Source organism: Henckelia pumila, chromosome 4 (genome assembly GCF_033568475.1).
Source record: "Henckelia pumila isolate YLH828 chromosome 4, ASM3356847v2, whole genome shotgun sequence".
Lineage (NCBI taxonomy): Eukaryota > Viridiplantae > Streptophyta > Magnoliopsida > Lamiales > Gesneriaceae > Henckelia > Henckelia pumila.
Window position 1 is genome coordinate 41,380,735 of NC_133123.1, and position 14,453 is coordinate 41,395,187.

General features: G+C 34.2%; 1 protein-coding gene across 1 annotated transcript; it reads left to right on the forward strand.

Annotated features, from left to right (window-relative positions):
- The first annotated feature begins 9,713 nt into the window (after positions 1–9,713).
- On the forward strand, positions 9,714–12,381 carry LOC140864165 (ammonium transporter 1 member 2-like). The gene is made up of 2 exons (XM_073268118.1): positions 9,714–10,161; positions 10,986–12,381. Exons 1-2 carry the CDS (start codon positions 9,723–9,725, stop codon positions 12,065–12,067), a joined length of 1,521 nt encoding a protein of 506 aa, XP_073124219.1. The 5' UTR covers positions 9,714–9,722; the 3' UTR covers positions 12,068–12,381.
- Positions 12,382–14,453: the final 2,072 nt, after the last annotated feature.

A 14,453-nucleotide genomic window follows, 5' to 3' on the forward strand; every position in this document is an offset into this window, starting at 1 on the left:
TGTATAAACAATCTTTGTTTAATATAATTTACATTCATTAATGGCATTTTCTTTATCTTTCTTCATATTGTTATATTGTGATATACTATTGTTGTTTTGATAAAGACCTTGAATATACTATAGTGTAAGTAAGATGAGATAGTGAATAAAGAGAGATCACTATTATGAAACACATTTTATAATCACTGTATATTCTAAACAGTTCCTAGTCAATTGAGTCGTCCGCTAGTAAGGATAATGATCGCTCGAGATTGAGACTAGCATTTGTGATGCCAAGTACCACGTTTCATTGGTAATGAACATGGAGATGTTCAAAGCATGCAAATATATATTCATATGATGAATGATCGAACTACCATATTCGGAGTTTCCAAGTGGTTATTATTATTTGAGTGGATAAGTCCGCGGTTTTGGTTGTACACCATTAGTCCTTACTACTTGAAACATCATTGAGATTCTATATGCTAGTACTGTACTTTGACTCGTTTACGACTCTATGGGGTCATCAGGTGTCAGGATTGGGTACAGTTACGATACATATAGGAGTCGATGCTTTGTTGTCAAGGATTCACCACACGCTTGCGAGTGTGGATATCCTATGCGATCTGAGGAGATATTAGTGTGACAAATCTCTGGCCAGAGTACTCGATGTGATTTAGGTTACTTGGTTTCCTAGTAGCACATGCGATGTCACTATTTGATCTTCAAGATGCGTTGCATAGTTATCGAATCTCGAACGACTCTCAATGTACCAATGATTGTTGATTCGATCGGGATATATGGATGAAGGGACTGTACTGTACGCTAACAAAAACTTACTGGTTCTTGCAGGAACTATCAGTGATACCTAGGGAATCATGGGGCGATGTTGCTAGACGCTCTTACCATGATTCGTTGGGTAAGTCGAAAATCGTTGTTCCGAGTCACAAGGAGTTGTGAGCCCACGGCTAGCTGTATCCCTAAACCATTGAGGGTCACACAAGTAATGGATTACTAATCCCCGTTGAGATAGTTAAATTTAAAGAGTTAAATTTAATGAATGAGAAGTTGGACTTCTTAACTAAAGAGAGTGAAATTTCCTAAAATGACATAGGGATGGGCATTTTTGGAAATCACTGAATTCGGATTCAGAAAAATTATCTTGAATTTAAAAGTGCAGAAATGGTTTCTGTGCACATTGGTGAAATCGGTTTATCAATCAGAGTCATGATGAATTTTATATTAATTTCTATAATAACAGGCTTGGCTTGTTGGGCTTAAGTTATGGACTATGTGCCCTAAGGAGTTAGTGTCCCAATAGAGTTATAACTTAGTACAGTCTAGAAATTATATATATATATATGTGTGTGTGTGGGTTTCAAAAATAACAATTTTTCATCAAGCAATTTTCGAAAATCACACTTTATATTATAAGGGGAATTTCGAATTCTCCTCTTCCCTTTTTGAGAAAATTCGGTCTGTGATTTTTCTGAAAAGTTACTTTCTGAATTGACAGATCAAATCTGTTTATTCTCTTCGATAAACATCTGATTGATTTTTAGTGCAATCAATCAGAGGGTTTCTGTTTTCTATTCGTGGACCTGATTCCGGAGATTGATCGAGCAAGTCATCGGTTCCCGGGGATTTACAACAAGAGCAGATTAAATCTTTTGGAGTCCACTAATCAAGTCATTGCTTGAAGAGGTAAAAATATTTAATTGTGATTTTTTATTTTTACTTGCAAGATTTTAATCGTTTGGATTTGATACCCACGATATGGAATCGTTCCATATCGAAAAATAAAATTTTTAAACTTCCGCTACTCCGGGTATCACATCCGTGTGATCAGAGAACGCGTGTTCCAACAGCCTACCTGACCTTTGAATACCACTGATGTGGGCCACTGAAGTGGGCTTTGAGTGCCAGACCTGCCTGGGCTTTGAGTTTCACTGATATGGACTTTGAGTGTCAGACCTGCCTGGGCTTTGTGTTACCAGTGATGTGGGCCACTGACGTGGGCTTTGAGTGCCAGACCTGCCTGGGCTTTGAGTTCCACTGATGTGGGTCACTGAAGTGGGCTTTTGAGACAACTGATGTGGATTTTTGGTGCCACTAATATGGGATTTTGATGCCGGACTTGCCCGAGCTTTGTATACCACTGACGTGGGCTTTGAGTGCCAGACCTGCCTGGGGCTTTGTATACCACTGATGTGGGCCACTGAAGTGGGCTTTTGATGCCACTGATGTGGGCTTTTGAGACCACTGATGTGGATTTTTGATGCCACTGATGTGGACTTTTGATGTCGGACCTGCCCGAGCTTTGTATACCACCGATGTGGGCCACTAACGTGAGCTTTGAGTGTCAGACCTGTCTGGGCTTTGTATACCACTGATGTGGGCCACTGACGTGAACTTTTGATGCCACTGTTGTATGCTTTTGATGCCGGACCTGCCCAAACTTTATAAAGTGTTGAACCATAAATTGGGCCTTATTGCTAAATTGCATGCCCAATATGATATAAGTGGGCCTTACTGCGAGATTGCATGCCCGATGTGATATAATTGGACCTTACTGCGAGATTGCATGCCGATGACGTAAAATAACCCAAACAAAAATACAAGGGAAGAGAAGTCCAACAAATTTGATCACAAGAAAATAAACATGTAATTTTGATAGTAGAAGATGCCTCAGAATATTATTAATAATGATAATAAATAAAAATTTAATAATTTAATTCAAACATAAAAATGATTGAAATACTTATCTCGTTCATGCGTTGTCGATGACATGACTTTGGATGTATAGCAAGATAATATCTTCTATAATTTGATCAAAGAACTGACTTGATGTAGCAAGCGAAAATCGATCTCAACCGTCCATAATGTGATCAAGATGTTCGGAACTCATGATAAAAATTTCAAATACTTTCAACGGTTAGATTTTTCAGAATGACTTTTTCAAGAACACTGCTCAGAAACTATACAAGCAGATTATGTTGCAGCTTGGTGGTCTGAGCCACCTTTCCCCAAGTACCAAAATTCCGATCATGATCTTCACCGTCCAGATACTAGTTAACATAATTATAAATACTCATACCAAATTTTAACTCGACGGTTCAATTAATTCCAATGATTTTTACAAGGTTCTGATGCGCAAGCCATGCGAAAATATACAAAAACCGTGCGAGTGAGCTGTTGCTGTTCGGTTGTCAAAATCCCATCCTACAAGCTCGATTCACGATCTCCATCGTTCAAATTCTAGAAAAATATTAATAAATATGTTTGCAAAATGTGAACCCGATCCGACGGTTCAATTAATTCTTATGATTTTTTCATGTTTCTGATGCGCAAGCCATATGAAAAACACATAGAAGCTGTGCGAGCTAGCAGCGTCTGTTCGGCGGTCCAGATCTGATCCTACAAGACTCCATTCAAGATCTCCGCCATTCAGATCCTATAATATGTCTACAAAATTTGAACCCGATCCGACGGTTTAATTAATTCTTATGATTTTTGCAAGTTTCTGATGCGCAAGCCATGCGAAAAACACATAGAAGTTGTGCTAGCGAGCAACTTCTGTTCGGTGGTTCAGATCTGATTCTACAAGATACTAATCATAATCTTCACCGTTCAGATCCTAGAAAACATATTAATGAATATGCATACAAAATTTGAACCCGATCCGACGGCTCAATTAATTTCTATGATTTTCGCAAGTTTGTGATGTGCAAGCCATGCGAGAATCCGAAATTTGTTTCTTCTCTTGTACTCATCATCTTAACCCTTTGTTTTCAAATTCCCACAGACGGCGCCAATTGATGATGTCAATTTTTTACCTCGGGTTCGGTTTGGTAGAATGGATCCTCCAATTCCTTTCTAGAGCAGGTCGGGTCGGGTATCAATGAAATCTGCACAAGCAACAACTAGGTCAAGGGGCGCCGAAGGTGTTTTCGGCGTGACCCCTCCGATGCCTAAGTCAGTGTCTTGAAAGCAGATGATATGATTAATGCGAAAACTGAGAGATATGAGTGCGTGAATTTAAAAGTGAGAGTGAATGTGTGATGAATAATGAATAGTGAGTAATGAATGAACACAACCATAACAATACCTGTATTTATAGAGAAAAAATAGTAAATTACCTAGTCGAATTATAACATGTCCTGGACTAGGACTCTTCATCCATTGGTCCCTTTGTAAGCTTATCTTATCTCGTGAATATTTGAAAAGATCCAGACTTATCTCATATATATCAGAGTCCTACTTGAACTCGAAAAGAATACTTGCGGCCCATTAGAAACATCCTAGGTCGGCCCATAATGACCAGCCCAGGTCAAAGTCCAACATAGCCCAAACTGGGCTAGACCTTGACAAGTTGGGCCATATCGGGTAGACCCATTATAAACGGGCTCCTGTTGAAATATTTTCTCGGAGTAACCCAATGTAATTTCTTTTCGCGCGTGGACTCAAATATTTAATCTTATATATGCGGCTAATGAACAAGTTTAGATGATTATATTTATATGTATATATATATATATATATATATATATATATATATTGATGTAGCAAAAAATTACTTGTACCCAATACGTTGCTTCCGCAAAGTCCGGAGTATCAACAAATTTTTGTATGTTTCCTGTGAAGATCCTCAGTGGGTTGTTCCTACGTCACAAAACAAATTCAGAAGAGCCGGGAGGGTTCTCGACGAAGGCACTCCGACGCTCAAGTCAGTGATTACTCAAGAAATAATAATTAAGAGTAGAGTCTTATAGTGTTGAAGAAAGTGTGTACCTTAATAATGAGATGACTGGAGCTATTTATAGATGATCGAAGAGTTTTATGGGCTTAAATTTCTTATGGGCTTTTGCAGAATTCAGGGTCTGCTGGATTTAAATATATATGATATTAAAATAAGCTTGGGCCTAAAAAATATTTGAAGTGGACTTTCATTATTGGGCCATGCCCAGTTAAATTTTAGGTATAACACATCATATATATATATATATATATATATAAATGACGAGTCGAAAATTTAGATAATAAATATTGCCCAAAAAGTAAACATCTGACTTTTGAACATGCATCATACACACGTATATCACTCTCGATACATTTGATTAAATTTGGTCGTATAAATATAATTAATTAATTAATAAGCTTCATATAATCACTGATGACGTCAGTTAACCACTAATTAATTATATATTATTCAAATAGTAATAGACTAATTAATTCAAATTATGTGTGTGTGTGTAAAATCATTATTATTAGATCATATGTGTCTCGATTAGGATTTAGGGCCGTATGTGTAGTACGGGCAATGTTAGGCTTTTAAACGACTGAAACTTATTAATATGATAAGATTTTACCTTTTAAAATTTTGTAGTGAAAATTAAGAATTAATAAAATATTGTATTCTCCCAACTGTTCATTGAATTGATAATTTTATTAATGGATATTGTATTCTCTTAATTTTAAATATAGTTTAACTTGTTTGTCATAAATTTATTCAAGTCTAATTAAATCTCATCTACGATATTTTTTCTTATGGTATCAAAAAAAGTTATATGTCTTGTTTTTAAATCTACAAAATATCTTACAATAATTTTCTTTTTAATCCCCTCAAAGTGTAAATCAATAATGAATTCATGATCGTCAAATGATATAATTGTAAAATCCATTCATATCATACTATCATATGTTAATAATATGAGTGGATAAAAATTTTTAATACGTGGAGTGATCTGTGTTTTGATTTATATAATTAGATGTTAAAACATGTTTAGGAAGTCGTCACTTAAGCATAATAAGTAAAAATCAGCACCGAAAAAGCTCAGAAAGATCCGGAAGGCATGAAAAAATTCGGAACTAGTCGAACTGGTTTGGAAGAAATGAACCCGATCAGATCTTCCAAACTTAGAGAACCACGGATGCTCGTGACACGTCGTTTTGGGTTTGACATGTAACAATTACGATCTTCCAAACCCAGGTGTTAAAATGATGTTAACACGTGGAAATCATGTACGTCTCAGACCTCCCAATCCCGATTCGAATATTCCAAACTATGATATGTAAACAAGGGGAAAATTCCTCATTTAAATTGCAAAACCAAATGGTTGTCAAGCCATTCGGTGTATATTTGAATGTTTCAGACATATTATCGAGTGTGAAGCACTAGCAAGGGACTGTCATGGGCTCTCGACATCAGCGGACTAACGAAGGGATATACAGACTTAAATCCCTAATAGTTAATTGCAAAACCAAATGGTTTTCAAGCCATTCAGTGTATATTTGAATGTTTCACTTGATATGTACTTGGACTTTAAATCCTTGTACTCCTAGACTAGTTGTTAAAGGTACACGTAGGTACTAACTCAGATATCCAACTAAGCATGCATGTTTATGTGATGCATTGATATTTGTTACATTATAATCTGTCATATGATGCGTGTATATCTTGTCATGTTATGTATGCGGCATGTGCATACCAGGACGGAGCAGTGTGAGTGTGTGTGTGCGGTTACCCAAGATGGTATTAGTCACAATATCATAGGCAGTATGTGTGTCACCCACTGGATCTTCGCAGTAACATGGGCATACTGGTGGTGCATTTAGTCTGAACATGATATTCCAGAGTGCGATCTTTGTTTACCATAACATTCATGTTTCGTGTATAAAAACATGTATACTCATAAGTTACGTACTGGGTGAGTATCGCTCGTGTCCTTATTTTATCATGGACATCCCATTAAACGGGTTAGTTTGTCGGTTGTTCAAAAGATATATCAGTATGCAGATGGTGACCAAAGCCTGAGAGTATAAACTACCTTTGATCTTAGTTTATGATGATTTATGTTTTTATGTTATTATGCGAGGAGTTGTATAGTTCATTCTTAAGTTTTGTTTAAGCATCTATTTTATTTTTGATAAATTTGTTATTAAGTAAAATTACTTGTCTTAAGTTCTATTTTAATATGTTATTCGGATCGGGTCCCTACAATACGTCCTAAAATTAGTGTCATCATCACATACCATTGATGAAATTTGGATGCCTAATACATCCGACAACCCACAATAATTGTAAAATTTCATTCAAATTAAGGTAGTGTTTGCAACGTTTAAAAATAAGGAGAATATCCATAATTATTTATTTTTAGAAGTTGCAAACACTACCTAAATCAACCAAAATTTGTATGACTTATCTCACTTTCGTCAATTACATCAAAAAGTATTATAAGGATTATATTTTATGTTATCGATATGTATAATGTGCACTCTAGTCTTACTGTTTTAGGATTATGACATCGACACAATTGTTGAAACGGAGTGATAATAAAATTTCACATGTCTTCTTTATTCTATTTGTTTTTAGTCAAATACAACTAATTTTACTTTATACTTAATATTTCCAACATACATTTTCAATAATTAGCTATTCAAAGATCTCTAATTCTAATAACCATTACAAATCGATGAATAAATATAATAAAACTGTTTAAAATTTTTTTTTTGCTTAAGAAAGACGGATGAAATCGATTTTTCCTAATTTCACGTATTATTTTCTCTTTTTTCGACTAAATAAATATAAGATCTAACAAGATATTCGAGCATGTGATCCCTTATTTAAATCCAGATTATGTTCTGACAAAGAAGAAAAAACCAATAATTGCTGAAGTATGTTAGAATTGTAAGTGATTGGTCGATATATTACTATATATTATTACATAATTATTCATCCCACATTATAACAAAACATCAATTTGTGTACATGTGATTGTGCTTCAATAAATATTAATTATTCATACATCATAATCAGGCCCACCTTATAACAAAAATTCAATTGGAATCTAATGAATCCAAATTGGCAAAACTTGAGCCTCGCACTCCTTTATACGCTATGCTGTTCCTATCTCACTTAGAATCTAAAGAATCCAAATTGTCATCTACCTTTTTCAATTTTAGAGCAACTCCAATCATCCTCCATTTTGGAGGATTATGGAGAATGGTTACGCCTCCAACCGAACTCCATTTGCATCCTTCGTTTTGGAGGATGCTACATTGAAGTATGGTCTTGGAAGATGACATATTTACGAAAATGTCATCCTCAAAATTATTATTTAGACTTTTTAAATTATGAATTTATTTTTTGGTCCTTGTTTTAAATTATTTTATATTATTTTCAGTTTTTATATTAAATAATAGTGGGTTAATTGGTTCAATTTTTATTAATTTGATTGTTCTCCCATTTTTAATGACCAAATAAATGTATATATATATATATTTTTAAAAAATGAGTCTAGTAAATTTTAATTTTTAATATGTTTAACAATATAATAATTATTAATATATTACACGAATTTTATTTTAACCTTATCGAATTAATACAGTTGAAATAAATTATGTAATTATTTTATTATATATATATGTGTGTGTGTTGTAAAAGAAAAAAAATAGAAAATGTAGTATTTGACAATATTTAGAGGATATGAGTTGGAGAAGTTTTTTGAAAATAAAGATCACGAATCTCTATTTTAGAGGATAGATATTGATGAAATTTAAAGGATATGAGTTGAAGATGACTTTAGGTTTTGATTCACGAGTTTTCAATATTTAGTTTTGATGCACTAAATTTAATTTTCGGGTTTTCGATATTGTGTCTTCAAAAAATGCTGACATTGAATCGAAAAATGTTAGCGCGATGAAAATTGTTGACTAATCAGTGTCAGGGTCACTGTCACGTCACACTCGTGTCAACGCACAATTGAATCAAAATAGTTAAAAATTAAAAGTTCTAAGTGTTCGCAAATTAAATTTTAAAAATTTTAATGAATCAAAACTAAAATTAGACAAATTAATGAACTTAAAAAAATATTATCTCTAATTTTAACTAACAAAGCCATTCACTTAGAGCTTTAAAGACGAATAGAAAATACACTTACATGTCTATAATAAGAGAGAGAAAGATTCATTAGTTCCTCAAAATTATTATAAGATAAATTAATTGCTAAATATGAGTTGATGTTTTTTTTTAAAATAAAATTTATATAATATAATTTTTTTGTTGACAATATTTGATATCGTAAAGAGATTAAAAATTGTTCTTTTTTGTTTGTTTGCTTTCTGTGTCACGGAAATCAAAATTTATACTTTCCTCTAACGTTGTCCTTTCACGATATCTTATTTGGAAGGAAATATATTGTTGTGTTTACTAATATTTTGAACATTTTTTAAGAATGAAACAAATTAAAAAAATCTAATTATTTTGGATCAATAGAAATTAAATCGTCCAATAAATTATTATTATGAACCTAAAAAATCGCGAGTGACCCCACAACCTCGCTGTCACCATGACTCCAACTAAGCCAATCGAAATAATTTTAAAAATAAATACCTATATATATATAAATTATAAAAAAAAATACATTTTCCTTCACTTTATTTCTAATTTTCTAAAAATAAAATTAATTTTGTGTCACATAAAATTCAAGCATTGGCTGCCTTTAAAATCCAATCCCAAGTATTCATTTGCACGAAACCCATCACACACCTTTCACGATATCTTATTTGGAAGGAAATATATATAAATTATTTAAAAAAAAATACATTTTCCTTTACTTTATTTAACTTTATTTCTAATTTTCTAAAAATAATTTTGTGTCACATAAAATTCAAGCATTGGTTGCCTATAAAATCCAATCCCAAGTATTCATTTGCATGAAACCCATTCACACATTTCCACAGCCATGGCTAATCTCTTGAGCAGCTGCACGGCCAGCGACCTCCTTCCCCTCTTCGGCGGCTCCGCTAACGCCACGGCCGTCGCCTCCTTGATATGCAACAGCTTCGCAGCCGTCTCCGACCAGCTCACCACCGCCTCACACGCCATCGACAACACGTACCTCCTCTTCTCCGCGTACCTAGTTTTCGCCATGCAGCTCGGCTTCGCCATGCTGTGCGCCGGCTCAGTCCGAGCCAAGAACACCATGAACATAATGCTCACCAACGTCCTCGACGCGGCGGCGGGGGGGCTGAGCTACTACCTGTTCGGCTACGCCTTCGCATTCGGCGGACCCTCCAATGGATTCATCGGCAAACACTTCTTCGGCCTCAAGGAATTTCCCACGGATTCTGCTGATTACAGCTTTTTCCTTTACCAATGGGCTTTCGCCATTGCTGCAGCAGGTATCTATATATCTTTATTTAATCTAATATTATGATTCAGTTTCAACTATTAGGAAGTAAATAATAATAATAATAATAATATTATTATTATTATTATTATAATTATTATTGTAAACTTAGAACCTCTATTGCATAATTTTTCCCCCATTCTCCCCAAAATTTGAACAAGTCTCAAATTCGAGACCATGTAAATTGTAAACCCACCCCAGATATCAATCAAAATTAAGGAAAAAAGAAAGAAATCTAGCTAGTTTAAATTTGTACAACACTCCTGCTAACAGCTAACAAATGCAAATTAAAGCATTTAATGATGCAATAGATGGATTAATGGCAGTAAAATTATAAGTCAACGCTTTGATTCTCATGTTTCTAAACTAGACAATGTCAAAAATATAATTTAGGTGGAAAAAGCCTAAAAGTCAAGAAATTATAAATGTTTGATAGTAACATCAAAAGGGCAATAAGATTTATAAGAAAAAAAAGAGAGTAAGAAAATTTAAGGTAAAAGAATAATTAAATATTGAGCAATGTTACATGTACAACCAAATTTGTACATCAATTTGTACAACACAAAAAATTCAATACAAAAATTTCATTTATCAAAATGTCATGATAAATTGAATACAAAATATCACGATATAATAGCAAAATATCACGATATATTTGTTGTAAATATCGTTGTACACGATATATGTTGTACCTATAGCATTATTCTTAAATATTATTGTTAGATTCTCAAAGTAAGTTATAAAGTACTTATAATATAGTTTTCATGGTTGGCTCATGAATTGTTAATGTTTCTTGCAAATGTTATCATGAATTAGGTATCACTAGCGGGTCCATTGCAGAAAGAACACAGTTCGTTGCATACCTTATATACTCTTCATTCCTAACCGGTTTTGTGTACCCGGTCGTTTCACATTGGTTCTGGTCCGGGGACGGTTGGGCCGGAGCCGCAAGAACCAGTGGTAGCCCTCTCTTCGGCTCGGGAGCCATCGATTTCGCCGGTTCAGGTGTGGTCCACATGGTTGGTGGTATTGCTGGTCTGTGGGGAGCCTATATAGAAGGTCCGAGAATCGGCCGGTTCGCCCGGAGTGGCCGGTCCGTCGCCTTGCGTGGACACAGCTCTTCACTAGTTGTGTTGGGGACTTTCTTGCTCTGGTTCGGGTGGTACGGGTTCAATCCCGGTTCGTTTTTAACCATAAACAAGGCGTACACTACGAGGGGTTCGTTTTACGGCCAATGGAGCGCCATCGGGAGGACAGCCGTCACGACGACCCTGGCGGGGAGCACGGCGGCCCTCACCACCTTGTTCGGGAAGAGGCTTCTGGCTGGGCATTGGAATGTGATCGATGTGTGCAATGGCTTGCTAGGGGGGTTCGCGGCGATCACGTCCGGCTGCTCGGTGGTCGACCCGTGGGCGGCGATCATATGCGGGTTCGTGTCGGCTTGGGTGTTGATCGGGTTCAACATGTTGGCGGAGAAACTCGAGTACGATGACCCGCTGGAAGCAGCACAATTGCATGGTGGGTGTGGTGCATGGGGTCTACTATTCACCGGATTATTTGCCAACAAGGCTTATGTGATTGAGGCGTACGGTGGCGATCCCGGTCGGCCGCACGGGTTGTTCATGGGCGGAGGGGGGAAGCTTTTGGCAGCTCAGATCATCCAGATTCTAGTGATAATCGGATGGGTAAGCGTGACGATGGGGCCGCTTTTCTTCGCTCTTAAAAAATTAGGGCTGCTTAGGATTTCGAGTGAAAACGAGATGGCCGGAATGGATATGACTAGTCATGGAGGGATGGCTTATATTTACCATGATGAGGAGGATTCCAACAGACTCCCGTTGTTCAATGTTAAACGAATCGAACCGACAAATAGCATCACGCCGAAGCAACTTTCCTGATCTTCACCCACTAATGTTTGATATGATTAATGTGTTTAAAATTAATTAAAATTTTACAAGTGAAGAAATGTGTAATGAGTATATCTTAGACATGGGAGTGGTTTCATGATTTGCAATATGGTTTTCATTGTTAGTGTGTTGTATAATGTTTTAACTTCTTTTGTGCATGTGGGATTCTCTAGGATGTCCATACATGCATAAATGAGATAGAATATGATAGTGCATGTGGCATTGCCTTATAAATGCTATAAGTCAATTTGGCCCATTTGGTTTTGATAAAGTGTTACATATATTGATATCGAAATTATAATCTTGTTCCCTTTTTTCTTTTCGTGGGTAATTCTACAGCTTTTAAATAAATACAAATACTTGTTTTCTTTAATACTTTGATATAATTTTTTTGCAACCTTGTAACGTTAAATTAACTAATGTCTCACCCGTGTAACTGAATTGTGTATAAAACGATTTAGAATGAGAGAATGAGAATTTGAGTTTGCAATTAAAATTAAATACAAAAACTAAACTTAATTTGTTTAAAAGTATTATTACAAATTTTGAAAAACTTTCTTAAATACAACATTCGTCGTTGAGTTTTTTAGTTGTCTTCATCATCACATATTAAAATTTTAAGATATTTAGGATTCATAACTCTAGATACGATGACTTACAACTGACCATAACTGAAAATTGATTTCAGTTCCATTGTGGTCGATGACATTCTTAATAGAAGAGACTTATATCTCTCTATGATATGTTAGATCAATAATATCCGTGCGATTTGAGATTGAACTGGTTGAAATTTCAAAATCATGTAATTTTCTATAAGTACGTCTAGGTGTGCTATAATCTGCACAAATAAACTTTGGAGAGATATATATTTTTAAAAATAGATATTAATGTATGTATACTTTAATATTTTTAATTGCATTGTCAATTAAATCATGCAGTTGGATATATCACTTACATGAGATACTATTGTCAACAAAAGAATGCTTCTGATTAGGGGTGCAAACGAACCGAATTGAGCCGAATAATGATAAAATTTTAAGACTCGAATTCAACTTGAATTAAGTATATACGAGTTCGAGTTCGATTCGAAGCTCGAAAATTTCAAATATTTTGGCTCGATCTCGACTCAAAATGAAGTTTGAGTTCGAGTTTGACTCAAAATATTCGAACATATTCGTGAACTATTCGAACTATTGCTCGGATATTATGGTTCGAAAAGCTCGAAATGTCCGAAAATGTTCAAAATGTATATATATTTATTATATAATTATATTATATTAATAAAATATTAATGCTCGCAAACTATTTGCGAACTATCGAACAAAATAATTTTGGCTCGAGTTCGGCTAGAAAAAAAATTCGAACATGTTCGAATTCGTCTTGAGTTTGGTAAGTTCGAATACAAATCAAATATTTATCGAACCGCTCTAAAAGCTCACGAACCAACTCGATTCGTTTACTCTCCTACTTCTAACAATACTTCATACACTGCTTTGTTGAGAATTTTGGGACGTTAATTTGAAATATCTGTTCAGTGAATAACAATATAAATAATTTAATTAACATATTAAACTAAAGAAAAACTGCAAATTTGGTCATGTATATTTGTCACTTTGCGATTTTTGGTCCTCTATGTTTTCATATTTCAGTTTTAGTCCTACATGTTCTGATTTTTGGCGATTTAATTCATTCCTTTTTATTTGAAAATGCTTATATGGCAATGTACACGTCAGCTCCACATTAGCACTGAATTGGTGACACATCGAAAAAAGAAATAAAATTGCCAAAAAAATAAAAATAGCAAACTAAAACTGAAATCTGAAAATATAAAGGATTGAAATCGTAAAGTGACAAATATACAGGACCAAAAAAGCAATTTTTCCTTAAACTAACAATACACTAAAATTCTTAAAACTAATAATTTTTTTGAAAAATTAAATGACATTTGATTACATAAAATTAAAAGAAATAAAAGAAACTCCTTCGATGTTCTTTAAGTTTTATAGCGTGTTGGATGCCTAAAACATAGAATTTGATATTGGATTTGGATTTTAAATACATGAAATTGGAATTTTATTTTGGTGATTGACAAAAAAAAATATATTTTGAAATTTGATAGGATAAATTTTAGATAATTTATATTTTGTAAATATCTGTTCAGTGAATAACAATATAAACAATTTAATTAACATATTAAACTAACAATACACTAAAATGCTTAAAACAAATAATTTTTTGAAAAATTAAATGAAATTTGATTACATAAAATTAAAAGAAATAAAAGAAACTCCTTCGATGTTCACTGAAATATATATATATATATATGTTCAGTGAATAACAATATAAACAATTTAATTAACATGTTAAACTAACATTA

What these genes read in the sequence shown, in the direction of transcription:
- LOC140864165 (XM_073268118.1), top strand. Translation starts at nt 9,723, where the DNA reads ATGGCTAATCTCTTGAGCAGCTGCACGGCCAGCGACCTCCTTCCCCTC. An exon ending in TTTCGCCATTGCTGCAGCAG is followed by an intron (nt 10,162 to 10,985) that starts GTATCTATATAT and finishes ATCATGAATTAG; the next exon opens with GTATCACTAGCGGGTCCATT.